Below are 27,577 nucleotides of genomic sequence, written 5' to 3'. Positions count from 1 at the left end.
TGTTTACTTCAAAATAATAATTTTGGTTACACCATTCGCACACACAACAAATACTCAGTCCCAAAGAAAATGTCCATGCTTCTACTCATGATGGCGCTTCTACTCAAACGATGACGCTTCTACTCAAACGCTCATCCAGCATTTGCCCGTCGGTAGTCGGTTGCCAGTCGTTCCTCATCGTCCATTTTCATCAAGTGTCTGTGGCACCCAGCCAATGGTCCGGTCCGATGCAGGCGACAGAGGGGGGAGAGGAAAACATGCATGAGCAGGGAGCCATCCTGAACAGAAGTAGTTGACCAGACTCACATGTTTAAGGGTTGACCATCTCCCCTAGCTGCATGGTAGGAGAGTGTGGTTGACTCAGGTCCCCCTCTGGCTGCAAGGTCATCGGTGGCTGGGTGTGACGGTAGCAGCAGCAGTTTGGCGCAAGTTTTACTCCTCCAGCAGCAGTCCAGAAATGAGTTGGGAGCTCCATTATAACCAAGCAGGTTGCTTGTTAGGTCAATGAGGCCCAGGTGTGGCAGACCGGGGCCAATTCTCGTCTCCAAGGAGAACAGCTGTTATGTTTGAAAAGAAGCAAACAAACACTTGTTCTCAGTTGAGGCCGACGTTTATCTAAACGAGTAGCATCTCACATACAACAGAAATAGAACAACCTAGTGACTTCTGATAAAAACAGATAAAACAGATTGTGCAATCGATAATGTGAATCATGGATGCTATACTAATCAATCAGTGATGAACACAACAGAACACCAGCCAAAGCAGAGGGGTCTACATCAAATCAATTAAGAAAACAAGTAAGAGAAACACGGCAAACCAAGGTAAATCATGCAAAGTGAAATGGCAGACATTTTGGAAATCACTGCAAACTCTAAATACATAGTAAATACACACAAAGAAGGCTTGTCTCTAATTGGGGGAAAACTAGGGAGGGCAGCATGTGACATGTGCATGTCACATGTTATAGTTGAAAGTCAAAAGCTAGTCACCAATAGTTAAAGATCAGATTAAATGAAAGGAGACAAGAATACAGCAGTTTGTTTATATTTTTGATGGAAATTATATTAAAAGTGTGACTCATTTCATTAATGAGTCTGACGCGAAGGATATAATGTTGCTCCCGGACAAGGCCCACATCCCCATCATTCGCATTAAGAAAATAAGGAAATACAGGGGGCGCATATCAGGGTGCCTTGTGAGACTACGTTCTACCATCCGTTCTATTGGCCAACGTGCAATCACTGGAGAATAAACTGGATGAGCTCCGTTCAAGAATATCCTACCAACGGGACATTAACAATATCTTATGTTTCACAGAGTTGTGGCTGAACGACGACACGGATAATATACAGTTGGCTGGGTTTTCTGTGCATCGGCAGGACAGAACAGCTACATCCCGTAAGACGAGGGGTGGGGGTGTGTGTCTATTTGACAATAACAGCTGGTGCGCGATGTCTAATATTAAGGTAGTCTCGAGGTATTGCTCGCCTGAGGTAGAGAACCTCATGATAAGCTGTAGACCACACTATCTACCAAGAGAGATTTCATCTATATTTTTCGTAGCCGTCTATTTACCACCACAAACCGACGCTGGCACTAAGACCACACACAACGAGCTGTATATGCCCATAAGCAAACAAGAAAATGCTCATCCAGAAGTGGCGCTCCTAGTGGCCGGGGACTTTAATGCAGGCAAACTTAAATCCGTTTTTACCTAATTTCTACCAGCATGTCACTTGTGCAACCAGAGGGAAAAAAACTCTAGACCACCTTTACTCCACACACAGAGACGCGTACAAAGCTCTCCCTCGCCCTCCATTTGGCAAATCTGACCATAATTATATCCTACTGATTCCTGCTTACAAGCAAAAACTATAGCAGGAAGTACAAGTGACTTGCTCAATACGGAAGTGGTCATATGACGCGGATGCTACGCTACAGGACTGTTTTTCTAGCACAAACTGGAATATGTTCCAGGATTCATCCAATGGCATTGAGGAGTATACCACCTCAGTCACCGGCTTCATCAATAAGTGCATCGACAACTTCGTCCCCACAGTGACCGTACGTACATATCCCAACCAGAAGCCATGGATTACAGGCAACATCCGCACCGAGCTAAAGGCTATGGAGCTGCCGTTTTCAAGGAGCAGGACACTAATCCGGTCGCTTAAAATAAATCCTGCTATGCCCTCAGACAAACCATCAAACAGGGAAAGCATCAATACAGGACTAAGATTGAATCCTACTACACCGGCTCTGACGCTCGTCGGATGTGGCAGGGCTTCCAAACTATTACGGACTACAAAGGGAAACCCAGCCGCGAGCTGCCCAGTGACGCGAGCCTACCAGACGGGCTAAATGCCTTTTATGCTCACTTCGAGGCAAGCAACACTGAAGCATGCATGAGAGCACCAGCTGTTCTGGACGACTGTGTCATCATGCTCTCCGTAGCCGCTGTGAGCAAGACCTTTAAACAGGTCAACATTCACAAGGCCGTGGGGCCGGACGGACTAAGAGCATGCACGGACCAACTGGCAAGTGTCTTCACTGACATTTTCAACCTCTCCCTGACCGAGTCTGTAATACCTACATGTTTCAAGCAGACTACCATAGTCCCTGTGCCCAAGAAAGCAAAGGTAACCTGCCTAAATGACTACCGCCCCGTAGCACTCACGTCTGAAGCCATGATGTGCTTTGAAAGGCTGGTCATGTCTCACATCAACACCATCATCCCGGAAACACTAAACCCACTCCAATTCACGTACCGCCCCAACAGATCCACAGTTGACACATTCTCAATCGCACTCCACAATGCCCTTTCCCACCTGGACAAAAGGAACACCTATGTGAGAATGCTGTTCATTGACTACAGCTCAGCGTTCAACACCATAGTGCCCACAAAGCTTATCACTAAGCTAAGGACCCTGGGACTAAACACTTCCCTCTGCAACTGGATCCTGGACTTCCTGACGGGCCGCCCGCAGGTGGTAAGGGTAGGCAGCAACACATCTGCCACGCTGATTCTCAACACTGGGGCCCCTCAGGGGTGCGTGCTTTGTCCCCTCCTGTACTCCCTGTTCACCCACGACTGTGTGGCCAAGCATGACTCCAACACCCTCAAGTTTGCTGACGACACAACGGTGGTAGGCCTGATCACCGACAATGATGAGACAGCGTATAGGGAGGAGGTCAGAGACCTGGCAGTGTGGTGCCAGGACAACAACTTCTCCCTCAACGTAAGCAATACAAAGGAGATGACACCTTGCTGTCCCCAGTCCGCCTGGCCTTGCTGCTATTCCAGTTTCAACTGTTCTGCCTGCGGTTACGAAACCCCTACCTGTCCCAGACCTGCTGTTTTCAACTCTTAATGATCGGCTATGAAAAGCCAACTGAGAGACCTGAGCCCTAGGACCATACGTCGGGACTACCGGCCGTGGTGACTCCTTGCTGTCCCCAGTCCGCCTGGCCTTGCTGCTATTCCAGTTTCAACTGTTCTGCCTGCGGTTATGGAACCCCTACCTGTCCCAGACCTGCTGTTTTCAACTCTTAATGATCGGCTATGAAAAGCCAACTGAGATTTATTCCTGATTATTATTTGACCATGCTTGTCACTTATGAACATTTTTGAACATCTTGGCATGGTTCTGTTATAATCTTCACCCGGCACAGCCAGAAGAGGACTGGCCACCCCTCATAGCCTGGTTCCTCTCTAGGTTTCTTCCTAGGTTTTCGCCTTTCTAGGGAGTTTTTCCTAGCCACCGTGCTTTTACACCTGCATTACTAGCTGTTTGGGGTTTTAGGCTGGGTTTCTGTACAGCACTTCGAGATATTAGCTGATGTAAGAAGGGCTATATAAAATAAAATTGATTGATTGATGATCGTGGACTACAGGAAAAGGAGGGCTGAACACGACCCCATTCACATCGACGTGGCTGTAGTGGAGCGGGTCGAGAGTTTCAAGTTCCTTGGTGTCCACATCACCAACATTCTGTCACGGTCCAAACACACCAAGAAAGTCGTGAAGAGGGCACGACAATGCCTTTTCCCCCTTAGGAGACTGAAAAGATTTGGCATGGGTCCCCAGATCCTCAAAATGTTATACAGCTGCACCATCGAGAGCATCCTGACCGGTTGCATCACCGCCTGGTATTGCAACTGCTCAGCATCCGACCGTAAGGCGCTACAGAGGGTAGTGCGTACGGCCCAATACATAACTGGGGCCAAGCTTATTGCCATCCAGGACCTATATACTAGGCGGTGTCAGAGGAAGGCCCAAAAAATTGTCAGACTCCAGTCACCCAAGTTATAGACTGTTCTCTCTGCTACCGCACGGCAAGCGGTACCGGAGCGCCAAGTCTAGGTCCAAAAGGCTCCTTAACAGCGTCAACTTTTTTATTTATTTAGTAAATATTTGCTTAACTCTATTTTCTTAAACTGCATTGTTGGTTAAGAGCTTGTAAGTAAGCATTTCACGGTAAGGTTTTATTCGGTGCATGTAACAAATAAAAATGATTTGATTTTGAATGGTAAGTATGTGACGTGATATGATTCAAATACATGTGAAGCTGTGTTGATGATGACAAGTCAAACAACAACCCATTGCAGAAGGATTTCTATACAGTGCTTCATATATTATTAATTACACTCACACACACACACACCACACATTAATGTATTAAGAGGGCGATAACATTAATTATTTAACATTATGTCCACAGAAAGCAGCGATGGTTGTGGGCCTGAATTCATAATGTATAAAATCAAGAATGAAGACTTTTCAAATACTATTTGAAGTGTCATGGACTCACCAGTATCACAGAAGATACATACAGTGCATTCGGAACGTTTTCAGACCCCTTCCCTTTTTCCACATTTTGTTACATTACAGCCTTATTCTAAAATTGATTTTTTATTTTATTTTTCCCCTCATCAATCTACACACAATATCCCATAATGACGAAGCAAAAACAGGTTTTTAGAAATGTTTGCAAATGTATTATAAAAAAAACCCAGAAATATAACATTTACATAAGTATTCAGACCCTTTGTTATGAGAATCGAAATTGAGTTTAGGTGCATCCTGTTTCTACAACTTGATTGGAGTCCACCTGTGGTAAATACAATTGATTGGACATGATTTGGAAAGGCACACACCTGTCTAAGGTCCCACAATTGGCAGTGCATGTCAGAGCAATAACCAAGCCATGAGGTCGAAGGAATTGTCCGTAGAGCGCCGAGTCAGGATTGTGTCGAGGTACAGATTGGAAGGGTACCAAAAACGTTCTGCAGTGTTGAAGGTCCCCAAGAACACAGTGGCCGCCATCATTCTTAAATGGAAGAAGTTTGGAACCACCAATACTCTTCCTAGAGCTGGCTGCCCGGCCAAACTGAGCAATCGGGGGAGAAGGGCCTTGGTCAGGAAGGTGACCAAGAACCGGATGGTCACTCTGACAGAGCTCCAGAGTTCCTCTGTGGAGATGGGAGAACCTTCCAGAAGGACAACCATCTCTGCAGCACTCCACCAACAGACCTTTATGGTAGAGTGGCCAGGCGGAAGCCACTCCTCAGTAAAAGACACATGACAGCCCGCTTGGAGTTTGCCAAAAGGCACCTAAAGGACTCTCAGACCATGAGAAACAAGATTCTCAGGTCTGATGAAACCAAGATTAAACTCTTTGACCCGAATGCCAAGCGTCACGTGACACGTCTGGAGGAAACCTGGCACCATCCCTACGGTGAAGCATGGTGGTGGCAGCATCATGTTGTGGGGGATGTTGTTCAGCAGCAGGGACTGGGAGACTAGTCAGGATCGAGGGAAAGATGAACGGAGCAAAGTACAGAGAGATCCTTGATGAAAACCTGCTCCAGTGCTCAGGACCTCAGACTGGGGCGAAGGTTCACCTTCCAACAGGACAATGACACTAAGCACACAGCCAAGACAACGCAGGAGTGGCTTCAAGACAAGTCTCTGAATGTCCTTGAGTGGCTCAGCCAGAGCCCGGACTTGAACCGGATTGAACATCTCTGGAGAGACCTGAAAATAGCTGTGCAGTGACGCTCCCCATCCAACCTCACAGAGCTTGAGAGGATCTGCAGAGAAGAATGGGAGAAACTCCCCTTAATACAGGTGTGCCAAGCTTGTAGCGTCATACCCAAGAAGACTCAAAGCTGTAATCGTTGCCAAAGGTGCTTCAACAAAGTACTAATTAAAGGGTCTGAATACTTATGTAAATGTGATATTTCCATGTTTATTTTATTTTAACATTTGCAAAAAAGTCTAAAAAACTGTTTATGCTTTGTCATTCTGGGGTATTGTGTGTAGATTGATGAGGGTAAAAAACAATATAATCCATTTTAGAATAAGGCTGTAACTTAACAAAATGTAGAAAAAGTCAAGAGGTCTGAATACTTTCCGAATGCACTGTACATGTAGATACACCGAGAGCCCTTAGTGGTGGGCATGAAATATCTAATTGAACATTCCTAGATAATCTCTACCTATATTGTGATGGTTATTATCACTCTCTTTGGCTTTTATTCTAGAATGGCCGTAAAATTGAGTCGAACGGTGTTTCCTCCAACACATTGGTGCAGCTGGCGGGTGGGTGTTAAGGAGCGCGGTTTGGTGGGTCATGTTTCAGAGGACGCATGACTCGACCTTCACCTCTCCATAGCCAGTTGGGGAGTTGCAGCGTTGAGACAAGATCAAAAAAGGGGCAAAAAGAAAGAAAGAAAGAATGCGATTCCATCGGTCGCAGTTGGTGCGTTCTCCTGGCATCCACCAAACCCAGATTCATCCTTTGGACTGCCAGATTCATCACTCCAGAGAACGCATTTCCACTGCTCCAATGTACAACGTCGGCGAGCTTTACACTACTCCAGCCGACGCTTGGCATTACACATGGTGATCTTAGGCTTGTGTGCGGCTGCTCGGCCATGGAAACCCATTTCATGAAGCTCCCGACTAACAGTTTTGTGCAGACGTTGCTTCCAGAGGCAGTTTGGAACTCGGTAGTGAGTGTTGTAACCGAGGACAGATGATTTATATGTGCTACGCGCTTCAGCACTCGGCGGCTTACCATTTAGCTGTTGTTGCTCCTAGACGTTTCCAGGGCAGCTCTAGCAGGGCAGACATTTGACTAACTGACTTGTTGGAAAGGTGGCATCCTATGACAGTGCCACATTTAAAGTCACTGAGATCTTCAGTAAGGCCATTCTACTGCCAATTTTTGTCTATGGAGATGGCGGTGTGCTCGATTTTATACCCCTGTCAGCAACGGATGTGGCTGAAATAGTTGAATCCACTAATTTGAAGGTGTGCCCACATACTTTGTATATTTAGTGTATTTTAGCTATAGTGTGATGACAGAAGTCCACATGATATGTACAGTGACATATTGAGAGAGAGAGAGAGAGAGAGAGAGAGAGAGAGAGAAAGGCTAGTTATTTAACATAGTGTTTTTAATGGACATGTTCCCAGGAGCTTTCTAGGTTCAACATCTCCAGATGTTCTTCACAAATTCCAGACCTCTGAAATATTCTATTGTATTGTATTTTATTATGTTATTTTCTATTCAGATGACTTGTGATAGGTACATGTGAGAGTTACCCACCATACGGTAAGTGACTTGGCTGTATGTGTACTTGTAAATGATCTAATTAAATTGATCAATCAATAAACACAATCAATCGACCACCTCCCCTCTGCTGAGCCAATCCAACCTGTCACAGCTGGCTGTGAAGGACTCTGGGAAATCTCATCAGCAGTCTACGGGAAACAGCAAAGTCACTCAGCTAGTCACATGTAATATAGATAATGCTATTCTGATAGGGGATGCCTTCCACTCTCTCCCTTTCTCTCTCTATCTCTATCTCACTCCCTATATCTCTCTCTCACACTTTTCTCTCAATCTGTTACTTTCTCCTTCTCTCTTTCTCTCTCGCTCTCTCTGTTTCTGTTGTTGTTGTTTTATATGGTTATTGTGTCAAGGTAACCTTCAGGGGCTTGTTCCTTGTCTCTGACATTTTAGTGCCTCGGTGTGCGTCACGGTGTGTGTGTTATCTGCTGTTGTGAGAGAGCCACTGCCCAAACAGAGAGACACAGCTCGGCGGACACTAGTAACTGCTGTGGAGAATAATATGATAATTTCACAATAATATGATAATCAAGTCTTATAGCTGATCGCTAATTTGTTTACAATGTTGTTTCCTCTTCAGTGAGCACAGTGTGTTGTCATACAATACAGCTGCTCTCCTTCCCCTCTGTCTGTTCCTATCTCTGTCTCTCTCGTTCTTCTCTGTCTATCTGTCTGTCTGTCTCTCTCTCTTTCCACACTGTCTCTCTCTCTTTCCTCTGTCTGTCTCTTTTGCTTTCCCCTCTGTCTCTCTCTCTATATATAATTGGGGATGATAGAGAGACAAAAACAAGTGTGCTCAGGGATCAATTAAAGGTTTGTGTGTGTCCTTCCTTCTGCTGCTAATAAGGGTGACTAGGTCACTGTTCCCTCTCCTGACTACCAGTTAGACCTTGATGTGCTGAACTCTGTGTAGCCCACAAATGAGTCACACGCACACACATACACACACACACGCACCCACACACACACACACACATACACATACACACACACACACTTGAAGGCACTCTAACACCAGCAGTCCTTGAGATATGGTCATCCATTCCACATAGTCATCCATAAATGATGTATTAATGCAGTATGAAGCTATTATTCATCCACTCTGTCCAAACTATCTCACTGTGCTGCACCTCATCCTCCTCTCCCTCCCTAACTCAACACCCTCTCAGTCCACTGGATCAGCTATAAACCAGCTGCTTCACTGTTTGTGTATGTGTACTGCATTTTTGGTATGACACTATCACCTAAAAAGGCGTACACAAGACCCTTAGATAGAGAACCATTGAGCAACTGCAATATTTCCTTGTATGTCTTGGAACATTTTATTTTATTTTTACCCATAATTACTTGTTCCTTCTTGACTTTTCTGGGTCACGGTTATTGACAGTACTTTTTTTGTGTTGTGTTGGTGTGTAGACGGTTGTGAGTCGGTGCCCAGATTAGGATAGAAACTTCACTCACTTACATCTATTTGAGATGATGAAGTGGTATTAATGGCCGAGTGACTGTAGAGACATAGCGTGCTAGCCTAGTGGGTTGACACACACAGAGGATGAAAGCAGGGACAGACAGTAACGTGATCAGAATAATGTGTCCACTGAAGTAGAGGACTGGTAGAGCTCATAGAGAACATTCTGTTCTGATACCACTTGAACCAGACCTGATAACACTTCAGACAGCAGAGACAAAAGATGAATGTAGCTAAGCCAGCTAATGGCCTCTGAGACAATGGAGAAAGACACTGTGTTTTAATATGAAACTGGAGCACAACAGAGACCAAGAGAAAGCACGGAGTCTAAAGTGGGTCTTAAGGAAAAACGTTTCCCTCTGAAAAACAGGTGAAAACTTGGAAAGTCAATGCTTAGTACATTTTTGGTAGAGACCCTAACATTGGACGCTGTTGGCTGTGCCTCAGTTACGATAGCTCTAGAACGATAGCTCTAGTTTGGTCATGATGACATGAAATACATCAGCAAAGATATTGAATAGAGAAGAGATCAATAGATAAATGTTTGTGTATCATGTGAGTGAATGCAAACAAAACCAGGTTCATTCGTCAGTTTCAATAAGCTGTAACTTTTATTGCACATTCCTGTTTGGTCTTGCAACGACCTTTCACCTTTTGAACTTTTGACCTCGGCCTGGACTAGACACTTCAGTCGGGAGTAGGGTGAAGTTGCCCCTAGACGCTGATCTAGGGTCAGATTTGTGTATTCCACTCTAATCTGTAAGGTTAGGAGTTAAACAGGGTAAGCTGATCCTAGATCTGTGCCTAAGGGAAACTTCTACCCGAGCAGTACCGAAGTCCGGAACCAGAGAAAGAAGGATGGACATCAGTGATATCACAGAAGAGAGTAGGAAATACACGTGAGAGCCGAGAGTTCTGATTGATCCTTCAGTTCCATTGAGTTCCATAGAGTTCTGCTCCCAGTGACAGATTAGTTCCTGGAGAATGTTGACATCATTGTCCTTCTTAATCTGGTTCTTTGAAAGTCTCCCACAAAATATACACCTGAACACCCCCGTTCTGACACAGATGCACATCATCATTCTTAATTAGGATTTTTCTCTTTTTCTGTGATAATACCTGCGACATGCTTCAAAATCTTCATTTTGGCAAACCTCAAATAAATTAAAACACAAACATTCAAAGAACACAACGTGAGAGTATTTTTTAGGATTTCGGAAAGAAAAATATAAATACAGAAAACGGAAGTCAAGAGAACAAGAGAAGAGAAGCATTTTGCTGTTCGTTTTTTTACCCCGTCGTCGTTTTTTCAGTTGTTTTTCTTGAAAAAAGATAGCTAGCTACCAATTACTTACCACATGCAGATATAATACAACAGAATCGATTCACCCACTTAGCATCTGCAAACTACCGATCTAAACTATATCACAAAATGATTCTCTTTAAACCAGCAATTATATAATTCTTCATTTTACAGTCGTTTTTTCCTCTAATTTGAAGCACAGAGAAACGCCCACAGCCAACCCTGACTTGACTGCCCACAACAGAAAAGGAAGAAGACCGTCAGCACTGATTTAGGCTTCATCCCATTGGCACCCTATTCCCTACATAGGGCTCTGGTCACAAGTAGTGCACTAGATGGGTAATACAGTAGGGTACCATTTTAAAACGTACCCTTTCACATGATTAGATACCAGATGGGGATTTCTATAACTGTGTCCAAGAGAGCGTCACACATACGACAACCACTCTCACACACATATCATCCCCCCTGATGATGAACATAGTGTATAAGGACATACTGTATAAACATTGCTTTACACACAATGTAAAAAGAAAAGTGAGCTCATCTAGAACCCCCCCCGCCCAGCAGAGCAGGATGTGTGTGTGTGTGTGAGTGAGTGAGTGAGTGAGCAGAGCAGGTGTGACGTCATCACTCTCACTAGTTATTCATCTGACAACTCTCTGTTCAAATGTCACGGCAATTAGCAGCTAGCTCCCTGTGGTGCTCATTAACAGCCACACATATAATGCATGGCATAGGAGGAGGGATTTGGATGCTAGAGTGTCAGCTGGAATCCAAAATGGCTTGTGTGTGTGTGTGTGTGTGTTATGAAACACACACACAAGCCATTTTGGATTCCAGCTGACATTTCGAGGAGCCGGCGGTAAACATCAAAGCTTGCATCCCTCTCTCTTCCTCTCCCTCCCTCCTTCCCTCTCTTCCTCCCTCTCTCCAGACATCAATCAGGAGCTCACTGAGACGCACTCATCTCTCAGAGGGACTTGTTCATTATTCCACCACTCCATCCTCGCCAGGGCTCCGCTCTGTCCATCCTAATTTAGGGGTGTTATCATCACACACAGCCACACTGGCAGGTGTGTGTGTGTGTGTGTGTGTGTGTGTGTGTGTGTGTGTGTGCGCACACGTGGGCGCTAACTCTAAATGTTGAGTGTGTACAGTGGGGAAAAAAAGTATTTAGTCAGCCACCAATTGTGCAAGTTCTCCCCCTTAAAAAGATGAGAGAGGCCTGTAATTTTCATCATAGCTACACGTCAACTATGACAGACAAAATGAGGAAAAAAAATCCAGAAAATCACATTGTAGGATTTTTAATGAATTTATTTGCAAATTATGGTGGAAAATAAGTATTTGGTCAATAACAAAGGTTTTTCAATACTTTGAAAAATACCCTTTGTTGAATACCCTTTGACACAGGTCAAACGTTTTCTGTAAGTCTTCACAAGGTTTTCACACACTGTTGCTGGTATTTTGGCCCATTCCTCCATGCAGATCTCCTCTAGAGCAGTGATGTTTTGGGGCTGTCGCTGGTCAACACGGACTTTCAACTCCCTCCAAAGATTTTCTATGGGGTTGAGATCTGGAGACTGGCTAGGCCACTCCAGGACCTTGAAATGCTTCTTACGAAGCCACTCCTTCGTTGCCCGGGCGGTGTGTTTGGGATCATTGTCATGCTGAAAGACCCAGCCACGTTTCATCTTCAATGCCCTTGCTGATGGAAGGAGGTTTTCACTCAAAATCTCACGATACATGGCCCCATTCATTCTTTCCTTTACACGGATCAGTCGTCCTGGTCCCTTTGCAGAATAACAGCCCCAAAGCATGATGTTTCCACCCCCATGCTTCACAGTAGGTATGGTGTTCTTTGGATGCAACTCAGCATTCTTTGTCCTCCAAACACGACGAGTTGAGTTTTTACCAAAAAGTTATATTTTGGTTTCATCTGACCATATGACATTCTCCCAATCCTCTTCTGGATCATCCAAATGCACTCTAGCAAACTTCAGACGGGCCTGGACATGTACTGGCTTAAGCAGGGGGACACGTCTGGCACAGCAGGATTTGAGTCCCTGGCGGCGTAGTGTGTTACTGATGGTAGGCTTTGTTACTTTGGTCCCAGCTCTCTGCAGGTCATTCACTAGGTCCCCCGTGTGGTTCTGGGATTTTTGCTCACCGTTCTTGTGATCATTTTGACCCCACGGGGTGAGATCTTGCGTGGAGCCCCAGATCGAGGGAGATTATCAGTGGTCTTGTATGTCTTCCATTTCCTAATAATTGCTCCCACAGTTGATTTCTTCAAACCAAGCTGCTTACCTATTGCAGATTCAGTCTTCCCAGCCTGGTGGAGGTCTACAATTTGGTTTCTGGTGTCCTTTGACAGCTCTTTGGTCTTGGCCATAGTGGAGTTTGGAGTGTGACTGTTTGAGGTTGTGGACAGGTGTCTTTTTATACTGATAACAAGTTCAAACAGGTGCCATTAATACAGGTAACGAGTGGAGGACAGAGGAGCCTCTTAAAGAAGAAGTTACAGGTCTGTGAGAGCCAGAAATCTTGCTCGTTTGTAGGTGACCAAATACTTATTTTCCACCATAATTTGCAAATAAATTCATAAAAAATCCTACAATGTGATTTTCTGGAAATTTTTTCTCTCAATTTGTCTGTCATAGTTGACTTGTACCTATGATGACAATTACAGGCCTCTCTCATCTTTTTAAGTGGGAGAACTTGCACAATTGGTGGCTGACAAAATACTTTTTTCCCCCACTGTATGTGATGTGCCAATGCAAAATAGCTACAGTAACCTCCCACAACGATACACACACTCTGAAGTCTTAATGTGTGGTGTACAGTCCCATAGGGAACTAGCAGAGATGATAATTTCCTCTGGTCAGGACATCACCATCATCATTACCACTGTAACAACATCTCCATACAGTAATGTACTAATACTATTACTGGGTTACTGATGGTAAAAGGATCAGCATAGTACAGTTGTCTTCACATAGGAACACAATGAAAAGCCATGGTGAGACACACACACACACACACCTTTCAGGGGCCTGATTATTAGCTTGACCATCTGGTATCTAAATCATGGATTATGAATTATAGCTGCTGGTCTTCATCTATACATGATAATATGACCAGAGAGAGAGTGAGGTGAGAGAGAGAGAGAGAGAGAGAGAGAGAGCTATGGTTGACTGCCATTCTATTCATCGTACAGAGTCTCTGCATATAAAGCAAGTGATTTTTTTTTCTTTGTTCGAAATCAATAACCCTCTACGCAACACAGTGAGGTCTAAATTTAGCCACAATGAGAGAGCGAGAACGAGAGAGAGAGGAGAATTAACGATAGAAAGAGAGATGGAGAGAGAGCACAGCTCTACATACATTACAATCTTCATGTTGCATTGAACTGTGAAAAACAGCACAGTCAAAAGAAAAGAAAGGAACAGGGAGAAAAAGAAGAGAAAAAAGAAGGGGTGAATGCATGAGCTGCCGTCCTGCACTGTCTGTCTATTAAACATCAACAGGCTGGTTTGTATGTAAATGATCAGGCAGACTGGATGGACTTCACTTCAGTGCATTGTGGTGTCAGCTTAGAGAAAGCGATGAGGGATGAGAGGAGGAGAGGAAGGAAGGAGGAGAGGAAGGAAGGTGAGAAGGGAAGGTGGGATAAAAGAGGAGAGGGGGATACAACTCCCTCTTCTCAGTAGTCTTTCACAGTCTTTCCACAGATCCACACAGTCTGAATGTCCCTCAGTGTGGGTGTGTGGATGTGTGAGTGTGTGTGTGTCGGAAACCCAATCCATCGACCGCTGTGACACACACTCCGCTGAAACACACGCCGCTGACACACACACACACACACTTTCCTGAATAAGTCAGTTCACACACATCCCGCGGAACCCTCTACTCAGCCGAAGGAGAGATGAACACAGAGAGAGAGAGAGAGAGGGGAAGGAGGAGTGCAGCGCTGGAGGGAGGCTTGATGATGATGACGATTATCAGCAAAGTGAAGACAAAGTAGACGAGCGTTCCTTCATTTGTTCCTTCTGAAGTTTCAGTGACGTGATCAAGACAACAAGAAGAAAAAACCCAAAGCAAGTGTGGTGGAGTGGTGGAGCGGTATGGTCGAGGAGGAGGAGTCGAGTTAGCGTGGTGTGTCGTAGTTAGCATGGCTAGCTAGCGTTATGGCTGGCCCGTCTCCTCAGCCATCAGACACAGGGGGGGAGACCCAGCCGTACTTCTCGTGGGTCTTCACCAGACTCTTAAAGGTGGCCTCCGCCTCTTTACGGCTAAACGCCTTCTTGGACTTCCCTGCTTTTCTGCAGATACGCCCCTACGGAGAGAGAGAGAGGGAGAGAGGGAGGGAGGGAGAGAGAGAGATGATTAGTAGGAAATTGACATAATTCGCCTCAACCAATCACTGATACATTGGATACACACCCACACAGAGAGAGAGAGAGAGAGAGAGAGAGAGAGAGAGAGAGAGAGAGAGAGAGAGAGAGAGAATGAGTACAGTATCATCTGCACTCAACACCCCACTGAGTCAATTATACTGAGAAAAGAGAGACCCACAACCATCAACCATCCTTCCACAAGCTCCCTCAGTCCAACTCCCCAATGGGACTACACAAGTCAGCTCTCTAAGTAAAATACACTTCCTTGTCACAGATATTCAACACCCTTATGTCACCAGTACTGCATCTAAAGGAGGAATATCCTCATAAGGGTGAATTGTACAATTATTTGACAGGTGAATTTTAACATACACTACATGACCATAAATATGTGGACACCTGCTCATCGAACATCTCATTCCAAAATCATGGGCATCAATATGGAGTTGGTCCCCCCTTTGCTGCTCTAACAGCCTCCACTCTTCTGGGAAGGCTTTCCACTAAATGTTGGAACATTGCAGCGGGGACTTGCTTCCATTCAGCCACAAGAGCATTAGTGAGGTCGGGCACTGATGTTGGGCGATTAGGCCAGGCTCGCAATCGGCGTTCCAATTCATCCCAAAGGTGTTCGATGGGGTTGAGGTCAGGGCTCTGTGCAGGCCAGTCAAGTTCTTCCACACCGATCTCGACAAACCATTTCTGTATATGAGTTTACAAAATAATCCCAACTCTGATCTTTTGCCAATTATTTGATACAGTACATACAGTATCTGATTATTTGTTTTTTGAACACATCGAATCTGACCTTTTGAGTTCTGACTTGTACCACATTTGTATGTGGTTCCCAATTAATTCTGATCTATTATGCAACCTCAGTCTGGATGCTGATTTTTTCCACATGACCTGCTGTTACCAAAACAACCACCCAAAATGTAATGGAACAGGGACAGAAAATGGACTGAAAAAAAGATCAGAAATTAAGAAAGAATTCTGAATTGGGTTCTAATGGCCCTGCTACATAACAGCCATCGGTAATCTGGCATTATCATTAGCCATCAGCCATTGAGAGAATGCTTTTTTTTAAATCAATGAAAGCTACTCCAACCTCAAGAATCGGCAAGCTTCAATTCTCAATGGCTGACGCGTACGTTCATTCATTCTTGTGAATTGAAATAATGAGAAATAAAGTTGATTTTGGTTGTTTTCTGTGTAGCAGATAGAATGTTACATTGAGTGACATGTGTAGTGTAGATGAAGTGTTAGGGTGGCTGTGTAATCACAACGTCTATGGTCTATGTTTTATGGGGTTGAATATAATGTGTAATTGCCTTTCACTCTCTTGAATGGGGAAAGTTGTTTCTTTTATCTAAATAAATGTGATAAAATATATAAAACATTTCTGTATGGACCTCGATTTGTGCACGGGGCATTGTCATGCTGATACAGGAAAGGGCCTTCCCCAAACTGTTGTCACTAAGTTGGAAGCACAGAATCATCTTGGGGGTCATTGTATGATGTAGCGTAAAGATTTCCCTTCACTGGAACTAGGGGGCCTAGCCCGAACCATGAAAAACAGCCCCAGACCATTATTCCTCCTCCACCAAACTTTACAGTTGGCACTATGCATTCGGGCAAGTAGCGTTCTCCTGGCATCCGCCAAACCCAGATTCGTCCATCGGACTGCCAGATGGTGAAGCGTGATTTATCACTCCAGAGAATGCATTTCCACTGCTCCAGAGTCCAATGGCGGCGAGCTTTATACCACTTCAGCTGACGCTTGGCATTGCGCATGGTGATTTTAGGCTTGTGTGCGGCTGCTCGGCCATGGAAACCCTTTTCATGAAGCTCCCGACGAACAGTTCTTGTGCTGACGTTGCTTCCAGAGGCAGTTTGGAACTCGGTAGTGAGTGTTGCAACCGAGGACAGATAATTTTTACACGCTATGCACTTCAGCACTCAGCGGTCCCGTTCTGTGAGCTTGTGTGGCCTACCACTTCGCGGCTGAGCCGTTGTTGCTCCTAGACGTTTCCACTTCAAAATAACAGCACTTACAGTTGACCGGGGCAGCTCTAGCAGGGCAGAAATTTGACAAACTGACTTGTTGGAAAGGTGGCATCCTATGACGGTGCCACGTTAAAAGTCACTGAGCTCTTCAGTAAGGTCATTCTACTGCCAATGTTTGTCTATGGAGATGGCATGGCTATGGAGATTGCAACCTGTCAGCAACGGGTGTGGCTAAAATAACCGAATCCACTAATTTGAAGGGGTGTCCACATCCTTTTGTATATATAGTGTCTATATGACCACGGTGCTGGTGGTGACAGCTCAGGTGCTATGAATGCTGTTGCAACGTTAGATTAATGTTGAAGGACAGAAAAACCTTTTAAGATGTCACTCTCGATCACCAGAGAGAAGGAGCTACTCTGGAGACTAGATCCTCTTCTCAGAGCCAACAATGAAACATTTCAACATCACAAATATGAAAAGCTATAAATATGTGAGATAATATTCTTGCGATGGCTGCAAAAAGCATCCCATAAACAATTGAGTTAGTCAAAGAAGCAATTCCATCCAAACACAATCTCCCATCTTGGTGGAAAAAAACAACAACAACTGTATTTCCTACACACACAAAGGCTAATAATATACAGTATGTGGGAGAGAAGAAAAAGAAAAGAGTGTAGGCGTTGCATGTGACGCTAAAGCTGGGATGATCTCTTAGCAACAGTGGCTCAGTCTTCTCTAAAGAGGATTGTGTGGGTGGGAGAACAAAATGACAAAACAAAAAAGCCCTGACTTTATCTTCAAAATATTAATATTTAGCCTCAGAGCCACAATAAGACGCATACTAGAGCTAATATAAGATGCATGGCTGATTCTGCTTTTGGAGGCGTAGTGTGTTGTCTTAAATTACATTATCTAATTCATGATTCACCTCTGGAGCATAACGTTTTGAAGAGTCAACTCACACACACACACACAGAGAGAGAGAGAGAGAGAGAGAGAGAGAGAGAGAGAGAGAGAGAGAGAGAGAGAGAGAGAGAGAGAGAGAGAGAGAGAGAGAGAGAGAGAGAGAGAGAGAGAGAGAGAGAGAGAGAGAGAGAGAGAGAGAGAGAGAGAGAGAGAGAGAGAGAGAGAGAGAGAGAGAGAGAGAGAGAGAGAGAGAGAGAGAGAGAGAGAGAGAGAGAGAGAGAGAGAGAGAGAGAGAGAGAGAGAGAGAGAGAGAGAGAGAGAGAACACAGGCCGGAATGGCTCCTTGCCACCACCGCAGTAAATCAGTTTCCATTCGTCACACTCAAACCACATTAAAAGGTAATGTATTAAACGAGCGGCTCGTGTGTCTGGACGGTCATTTTGGGTCAACGGGATCAACCAAATCTCAGGCTCAGCGGTCTAAGGCACTGCATCTCAGCGCTATAGGCGTCACTACAGACCCTGGTTCGATTCCAGGCTGTATCAATTGGCCCAGCGTCGTCCGGGTTTGGCCAGGGTAGGCCGTCATTGTAAATAAGAATTTGTTCTTAACTGACTTGCCTAATTAAATAAAGGTTAAATAAAATAAAATAAAAAATGTAGTGCACAATGCTGACTCTGTCTGCATCTGAAATAGCACCCTATTCCTTATATTGTGTATTACCTTAGGATGCAATTTCGGAACCATTCTTTGTCTGGTCAAAAGTAGTGCACTACGTGTGGAACAGGGTGTCACTTGAGACTCTGGTTCAGATACAGCCATTTTGTGTCAAATGACGGGCTTGTGTGTCTGGTCGGCCATTTTGTGTCTTAAAGATTCTGGGGATGAGTAGGATGAGTAGGATGAGATCATAATGTTGAGTGGTCAGGTGATTAGGAACACAGCTTCCATGTCTAAATGCGCTGGTTAATGAGACTCAGTGACTCAGACAGACTAGAACAGGAACATAATAAGAACAGGAGGATCATCAGTTCAGGGTGAGAGACCTTTCTCCTGTCTCACAGAGGAGACACGCAAAGAGATTAAGGCTGTATCTCAATAGTTGGAGTAGTAGTAGGCCTACTATAGGGAGAATCTCAATTGCATACTCCTCGCGTCCTCTCTCCTCTCTCCTCACCTCCTTCTCAAAACCCAAAAGGTTAGTGAAAGGACCTCTGGCTTTCTCATCCAATGGGTTTTGAGAAATAGGAGAGAGGAGAGGGGACGTGAGGAGTATGCAATTGAGATTCTCCCATAGACTATTGAGTTGAAAAGTGAGAGCAATGTCTTGGTATTTTACCAGGCAAAATAATCCAGTAAAGACTTATGTATTCGAGACAGACACAGCCTCTTATGAATAACTAATTCATAATTAACTTCCTGAAACCTAGGACCCATTCCAGAGAGGTGAAAGGTCAACTGGGCAAGACTGTTTGCTTGCCTAACTAATCGTTACCTTGGTATAATCATGTCTGTGTTTGAATAATGTGCCAGTTGCCTATGTTACAACCACTGATTTATATATACACAAGATGACTAACAGGGGGCACTCATTTGAAGCCACCGTGCCTCCATCTTGGCACTCCCCCACCATTGTATAAAAATATTTTGGAAGCTATATAAATGAATGTATTAATGTCTACATTAGTTTTTGCCAAATGTATTATATTATAGACACCTTAATGCATACTTTTAAATTATATTATGTGAGCTAAACATAAAAAATTAAATGAAAGAAAATATATAAAAACATTACCCTTAAAATATAATTTTTGGAGATTAATATTGTTACTGTCCCCACTACAACATAAAATACTTGAATACATGTAATATTTTACTTGAAACATTCAATTAAAATACTATAGAATTACATTCATTCCTATGGAGGACTGCTCCTGCTTGGGAGTGCCAATATGGCCGACCGGTGGCTTCAAAGCCTCTCAATGGCCCATACATAGCATCAGCAATCCAGGGTTTATATACATCATTGGTTAAACCCGACATGGTTTGTGCCTCAAAATGGTCATCTTTGCCATGGAGAGAGGTTGACAGGGCGATCGAGAGGTGTCATTACCGTGGCCATTAATACCAGAGGACGACTGGCCAGTGGCCACTGGTTTAACACACAACCATTAATAGAGCAATTACAATACACACACACACGCACACATGTACAGCAGAAACTCTAAAATCTCATCGACCTCATCAATTATGACCAATGAAACAATTAACAATTTACATTCAAACCAATTTCCTGAATTGTCTTGCACTGATTGAATTCAAATGGATATCACAGCCATTTGAGAGCTAGGCCTTATTTCCCCTAATCCACGTTGCCTGGAAGAGAGGAATGTAGAGACTGACTACCGTATTGTTTACATTACATCAATCAACAATATCACTCCACCGGCCAGCACACTCCGTGTGACGATTATTTCTGTCCCCCTAGCCACTGCGCAGCGATTATTTCCTTCCCCTTGTCTGTGTGACGATTATTTCCGTCCCCTGTCTGACCTGTGCAATGGGAATTTCCTTCCTTCCTGTGTGTGTGTGTGTGTGTGTGTGTGTGTGTGTGTGTGTGTGTGTGTGTGTGTGTGTGTGTGTGTGTGTGTGTGTGTGTGTGTGTGTGGACAGAATAGGGACTGAAATAACTTGTTCCTGCCCCAGACATGTCCGGGCTGAATGACGCTTAACAAGACAGAAATAACAGAGAGAGAGAGCAAGAGCGAGCGACTAAGGGAGAGAGAGAGAGAGAGAGAGAGAGAGAGAGAGAGAGAGAGAGAGAGAGAGAGAGAGAGAGAGAGAGAGAGAGAGAGAGAGAGAGAGAGAGAGAGAGAGAGAGAGAGAGGAAGAGAAAGAGGGAGCAGGAGAGAGATGGTGAGAGAGAGATGGATAAAGAGAGAGAGATGGGAGAGAGCGAGAGAGAGAGAGAGAGAGAGAGAGAGAGAGAGAGAGAGAGAGAGAGAGAGAGAGAGAAAGGTGTGCGTATGTGTGTATGTTTGTGTGTGTGTGTGTGTTACATCCAGTGTGTGTTACATCCAGAGTGTGCTTTAGGCTGTACACTACAGTTGTATGTCATTGTTTATCTAGTTCACTTAAGCCTTCCCTCCCTTGCTTGCTCACGTCCAGAGGGACACACACATGTCAGTCGTGTGATGTGAAGTGGTTGATGGGTAATCTTGTGAATGGAGATCAGTCAATGGGCCGGGCGGCGGGCACTCCGATCAGGGCCCCAGTGCATCTTGGTAAGAGGCTTTGGGATTGGGATGATTGCGTAACGCCAGGCTACATGTGCCAGAGAACCGGATCAAGATAGATAAACATGCTATGGGACTGGAGAGCTGGACATATTGTCAACACAACAACACATCACTGAAAACTTGTTGGAGATTCATATGCAATATGCAAATAGTTGTGGGTTTAGTGATGTCTGACTATGTCACAACTTCCTCCGAAGCTGCCTCCCCTCCTTGTTCGGGCAGGCTTCGGCGTTCGTCGTCACCGGCCTTCTAGCCACTGCCGCTCCATATTTCATCATTCCATTTGTCTTGTCTTGTCAATTACACACACCTGGTTCATATTCCCCTCATTAGTATGTGTTTAAGTGTTCCCTCTGCCCCCATGTCCTTGTGGGTGATTATTGCATGTGAGATGAGTGTAGCTCGGTGGAGCTACCTGTACTTTGTATTGCCGGGGTATATTTTCCCCATGTGCCTGTATTTGTTCCAGTGCGCCTGTTTTGAGCACTAGACTGTTGACACTATCCAGCGTAACGGTGTACCATGGAATAAACTCTGTATTCTGTGATTCACCCTCCTGCGCCTGACTCCTTCAAATCACACTCTCACAGACTGTGTGTAGCTTGTGCAACATGCAAATAGATATATAAAGGGTAAAGGGTTTATAGACTTTTAATCATCTCTTCCTGGTAAAAGATGAAGTGTAGAAAAGTAAATGATTTGAAAGTGGTTTTGGTCTTAATTCAACAAATGTCCTCTCTGGATGTGGTTATGTTCATGGTCGTCTTGACCACTGACCCAAATAGCTGTGATAACGTGTGATAACACTGATAATCAGCCAAGGCCAAACCGCTTCTGAAAACCAATCAGCGCTTGAATTGGAGCGGTGCACCTCACATGTTCTACTGCTTGAGTACCACTTATAGAATATTCACTCTAAGATATGAACTCTGGTACTGTCAAATTCGTCTTCAATCTAAAAACCTAAAGTCTTCTTCTGCTACCCTGGGGTCTAGTACACAGCCATGGGGAAACCATAGGAGTCTATAGTCTTTCTACTCAGTAATTCCTCCTATGCAGGAGATGATTATTGGAGGTGATAATTTCTATCGCAAGCAGAACCACCACAGGGAACCACAGAGTACTAGTGCCAGTAGCATTAGAGGAGGAATTACTATGTGTTAGTTTCACATTCGGTACGTGGCAAACCAATCACATAGGAAATCAGGATACACACATACAGAGATGCACAAGCAAAGACGCATGCACACGCACACACTTGCATAATTAATCAATATTGTTTTAATTAGCAAACTGGAGGAGGAAGGCACTGGGATGTAATTAGTGTATACTGACTGCAGTGCTGCTCTCTCTCTCAATTCAATGTCAATTCAATTCAATGTAAGGGCTTTATTGGCATGGGAAATATATGGTTACATTGCCAAAGCAAGTGAAATAGATAATAAAATTAACAGTAAACATTACACTCACAAAAGTTCCAAAATAATAAAGACATTTCAAATGTCATATTATGCCTATATAAACTGTTATAATGATGTACAAATAGCTAAAGTACAAAAAGGAAAATAAATAAACATAAATATAGGTTGTATTTACAATGGTGTTTGTTCTTCACTGGTTGCCCTTTTCTTGTGGCAACAGGTCCCCATCAGAGTGTAATCAGAGATAAGATGGAAAAAACAAACTACTAATCAAGATTATGACAGAAGGTCTTCGCTATCGTGAGTCATTTCTAGAACCTTGTGATTTTCTGTGTGGGCTGATACTGAAAATGTTTTACAAATAAAATGGTGTACTCTGAATACTGTGTGTGTGTGTGTGTGTGTGTGTGTGTGTGTGTGTGTGTGTGTGTGTGTGTGTGTGTGTGTGTGTGTGTGTGTGTGTGTGTGTGTGTGTGCGTGCGTGTGTATGTGTGTGCATGTGATTGATTGATCAACATTTAACTGCAATTTTGAAGGGAAAGATTACCCCTTGAAGCTAAATAATTATCACCAGTTCCAGTGGCAGCCATGTTATTTGGGTCTCCTTCACAAGCCTTAAGGCCTCAGCCAGTGGGATGGAGATGCGAACCACTACTTTCACAGCTGCTTCTGCTCACAACGCATCATTAGGATCTAATTGGTTCGTATTACATTATAAATATATTAAGTGTAAATGAAATACTTGAGATGATGTGTACAACACCAATCTATATTATTGATGTCTTTGCTATGGATCCTTTTGGGTGTTTTTCCTTACATTGCCCATGCATTTATGATTGTGACCACATCTTATGTGTCAATATAACTGAATTATTTGAAGTGATATGCGAGATATCAATATATAATATTAAAAACAGAACCACCACACATACCTTTGCTTTGGTTCCCCATGTGTCTTACATTGTCCATTAGACTAAGCATATTTTTCTTCCTCTCTAATAATTCATACAATAAATAGGACTATTTTTTAAATTTATTTTTTAACCTTTATTTAGCTAGGCAAGTCAGTTAAGAACAAATTCTTATTTACAATGACGGCCTACACCGGCCAAACCCAGACGACGCTGGGCCAATTGTGCGCTGCCTTATAGGACTCCCAATCACGGCCGGTTGTGATACAGCCTGGAATCGAACCAGGGGGTCTGTAGTGACGCCTCAAGCACTGAGATGCAGTGCCTTAGACCGATAACAGCTGCATGACCAATGTCAACTGGAATTCAACTGAAATTATGTTACATCATCAAAGAGAAAAGGGAAAATATACCACTCTTAGGTCATTGGAGGGAAATCTGGTGACATGTTTACATAAATTCCTCCTGTCATAATGCTATCATAACAATGACGTCACATGTGACGGGCGAACCGTCAGTCAAAGCAGCTAGATGTAAGGAATGACAAGCAATAACGTTCTAACGCATGAAATGCTCAAATTGTTCATGCGGTGTATTTCATGCATCAGCGTTTAGATTGAATAAGATCAGGTCTACAAACATGTTAAATTATAGGGAAATTATTATATTTGATGACAGAGGGGTGAGAATGTAGCAGTGTCTGGATTACATAATCTGAGCTCTGCTCAGTCTGTCACTGTCAAAGAGGACAGGACGGGTGGAGGGGAGACAACTACTGGCTGACTGGATGATGCTTGGTCAATGTGGTTACAGTGACTTAATAGGCTATCAGCAGTAATTTTATTTAATTTTATTTGGACATAGCCTATTTCATAGGCCTGTTTTGGAGTATTTTGTTAAATATGAATAGTTCTTTTTTTTTGTACATATAAATTATGATTTCAAATCATTCCTGTAGGCTTGAGGAAATGAAACCCCCATGCACATTTATTCCATATCTGGCCAGTAATTAGATGATCTGGAGTGACCTTGTCATTCTATGGTAGCCATTTATTTCCACCCTAATGCTGAGGATTTCTGGAGGTGATGAGGAGATAGGAGGAATATACATCTCACACAGAGTAGAGAATATTCAGAGCAGAGCAGCGAAATGGCGGCTGTAATGTCACAGCTAAAGATTAATCACGTCTATGATGGGGAGATGGATTCCTGCTCTCTCTCTCTCTTTCTCTCTATCTCTCTCTCAGAGCTGGGGGAGAGATATAGGGCTCAATATATGAGATCTGTATCACAGTAAAACACCATTCTGATTCTGCACAGTTTGGCAGATATGATCAATGGTAGGCTGCAACTAGCTCTCACAGTCTCACGACAGAATTAGATGTCCATCCAAGTTTCTCAAACATCACATTTCGAAGTTGTTGCAAAGGTCAAATTTCGAAGTGTTTAAGGTTACGTTTAGGCATTAACTCAGGAATCTTAAGGTAAGGGTTAACGTTTGGGATAGGCTTAAAACAAAAATCTCAAAAACAACTTTCTATCACTGGATTACAACTTGCAACCTTTGGAATCAGAGGCAGATGCTTATGCCCATCCGCGTCCACAACGCCCTAGCAAAACCGAAACCCACTTGAAGGTAACCGTGCTCAGACATGGTTGGACGTCGAATACTGACTTGTATCATGGGTGACCTAGATGCAACTACTGCGTATTGACAGGTTTTATGCAGTATGGGTCCACTAAATTAACATTATGCATGTTGCATGAGTGTCAGGTACGAACATTCAACACTAAGTCTTCAGCGTCCACTGCGTCTCATGTTTCAAAACTCACACGGGAGGGATGCATTAATAAAACAAATATCCTCACCTGTCCTTTTACCAGACTTGCCGCAAATTGTCTCATCACGGCTTCCACTGTGTAGGCGCTGGACCATCCGCGGGGGGTTAACAACTCCATACATATCGCTCCCCCGTCCAGCACGTACCCGTTTTCCAACCGGGGGGTGAGCACCCGCATGAAAGGCGGAGAGAACGGGAAATTGTCGGGGAAAGAGACATTCAGCAGTATGAACTCGGTGTTTGTTTCTTTCATGTCCTGCCACAGCGCCGAGTCTTTGTCCACCTGGTGGAGCTTGACGTTCCAGTCAAATAGATTGTCGTCAACCAGCTCGACCGTTATAAAGTTGTCTCCCAACCGCCGGATTTCCTGGAGTTCCTTCATGAGTCTCCTCGTCCGGACTTGGGTGCAGTGCTGCCGTTGAGGGGCTAGTGGTGGTATTGAGGCACTGGTCGCTGATTTTCCAACCCCGATCCCACCTCCTCCTCCGCTTCCCATCTGCTGTTTCTCATTGGTGTCCTTGCCCTGTTGCTTATCCTTTACGGACGGTTTGTCCTTGCTGCTGTGCTGGTCCAGCTTCTTCGCTTTGATCTCGGGGGTGCTGAGGATGTTGTTCGTCTCGTTAGTGGTCTGACAGTGCTGCTTAGTGTTGTTCTTCGTGTTCCCCTTGGTCCCCTTTAGCGAGCCCTGGTGATGCTTGGGGTCCTCTGTGTCCCGGTCGTGAAGACGAATCAGACCGATTTTCCGCAGTAGAGTGGCCATTATGTTTTCGCCGAGCGCAGGACGATCGAGATTCACGATTCTCCCTTTATAGCCAACAACTGATGTTATTTGGTGAAACCGTAAAAAAACGTCAACCGTGTGCCGCAATCCCTCAGCTATACTGCAGCCTCTGGACAGACGCTTGCATGTAGCCTTTCTTCAGTGCATTATTCCGACGAGGTCCGACTGAAAAAACACAAAAACCATGAATAAACCGATGAACTGCTGTCTAATCGATTTGCAGTCTAATAAATCTGCCACTGAAGATAAAAAGAATCATATTCAATAGTAGCCTAGTGGACTGACTGTGTTGTGGCTACTGACTGCATTCCAAGTTGCAATGGCTGCTTAATATCTCTGCTATTATCCAATAGGCTACACAGGGCACCGAATAGATAGCTGCTTTGAAATATGCCTATACAATGTTATAAACGGTTATAATTAACACATATAACACCAGCTTCTCTATTTTAATATAGCCTACACATCGACTTACCATTTATAAGTCCGTTCGGAAAAATGTAGCCTTTGCGACGAAAAGGCGAATCTGCAGCAGCTATTACAGCGGAGAGAGGGATATGAAACGGTTACCATCCAACAAAGTTCCCGTCGATGTGACCTGGAAGAGCGTTGCTAAAGCCTTTGATGTAACTGCAGCTGCCGCGACACTGTTTCTACTGAGGACGAACCAACTCCACTAATCCTTGGCGAGGATTTACACAATCTTCGTTAGCTCGCTCACACACAAGTAGCAGTAGCGGAACGGAACGACCTGCCAGACGTGGGTTGGCTTCCGCCGCTCTACCTTGTTGGAATGGATAATGATGTGGACTGGAGAGAGAGGGCAAGATGTGGACGGAAGAGGAGAGAGTGAAAGTGGGCTGGGCTTTTTTAGTCAATGTCATCCTATCATAGCCGATACATAAGGTCGTTTTTCCCAGTCCCCTATAGATCTCCCCATTGCAGGCCTAAATGCCTCAGGGTGGGGGTAAATTCCATTTCAATTCCAGTCAAGTCAGAAAGTAGGGTGATGTCAGCATTAGTGGGACATCAGGTGTAGTGGTACATTTGTGTTTGACGGTACTGTTCTGTGTTAATTTTGCAACCCAATCACAACAAATGTTATTGGGTTGTTGCTGAATCAATTCAAATGTTATTTGTCACATGCTTCGTAAACAACCGGTATACTAACAGTGAAATGCTTACTTACGGGCCTTTCCCAACAATGCAGAGACAAAAAAAGAGAAATAATAGAAAAATAATAACACGAGGAATAAATACACAGTGAGTAACGATAACTTGGCTATATACATTTACATTTACATTTTAGTCATTTAGCAAACGCTCTTATCCAGAGCGACTTACAGTTAGTGAGTGCATACATTTTTCATACTGCCCCCCCGTGGGGTACCAGTATCGGGTAGATGTGCAGTGGTACGAGGTAATTGAGGTAGATATGTTGGGTGAATTCGGAATAAGTGGGACACATTTTGCATTTCCTTTTTCTGTAACCTCTTTCGACATTTACCCAACATACAGTATTAGCCCAACACATGATACATTAACATTTCTGAAATCCTCAACACTGAGTCAAAACCATATTTTCAGTTTGCA

General features: G+C 44.0%; 1 protein-coding gene across 2 annotated transcripts; it reads right to left on the bottom strand.

The window, feature by feature from the left end:
• Window positions 1–65: 65 nt before the first annotated feature.
• On the bottom strand, window positions 66–27,168 carry ube2ql1 (ubiquitin-conjugating enzyme E2Q family-like 1). 2 transcript variants are annotated; one of them, XM_041903402.2, is made up of 3 exons: window positions 26,460–27,168; window positions 25,232–26,149; window positions 66–557 (listed from the first exon to the last, which is right to left on the bottom strand). In XM_041903402.2, exons 2-3 carry the CDS (start codon window positions 25,961–25,963, stop codon window positions 303–305), a joined length of 987 nt encoding a protein of 328 aa, XP_041759336.2. In that variant the 5' UTR covers window positions 25,964–26,149; window positions 26,460–27,168; the 3' UTR covers window positions 66–302. The 2 variants fall into 2 exon arrangements, with proteins under 2 accessions (XP_041759336.2, XP_041759337.2); XM_041903403.2 differs by lacking the exon at window positions 66–557 and adding an exon at window positions 13,118–14,756 and having other exon boundaries at window positions 26,460–27,163.
• Between the last annotated feature and the right edge of the window lie 409 nt (window positions 27,169–27,577).

Source organism: Coregonus clupeaformis, chromosome 17 (assembly GCF_020615455.1).
Source record: "Coregonus clupeaformis isolate EN_2021a chromosome 17, ASM2061545v1, whole genome shotgun sequence".
In the NCBI taxonomy this organism is placed as follows: domain Eukaryota; kingdom Metazoa; phylum Chordata; class Actinopteri; order Salmoniformes; family Salmonidae; genus Coregonus; species Coregonus clupeaformis.
Note: the sequence above shows the minus strand (reverse complement) of the source record. Positions and strands in the feature narration are given on the sequence as shown.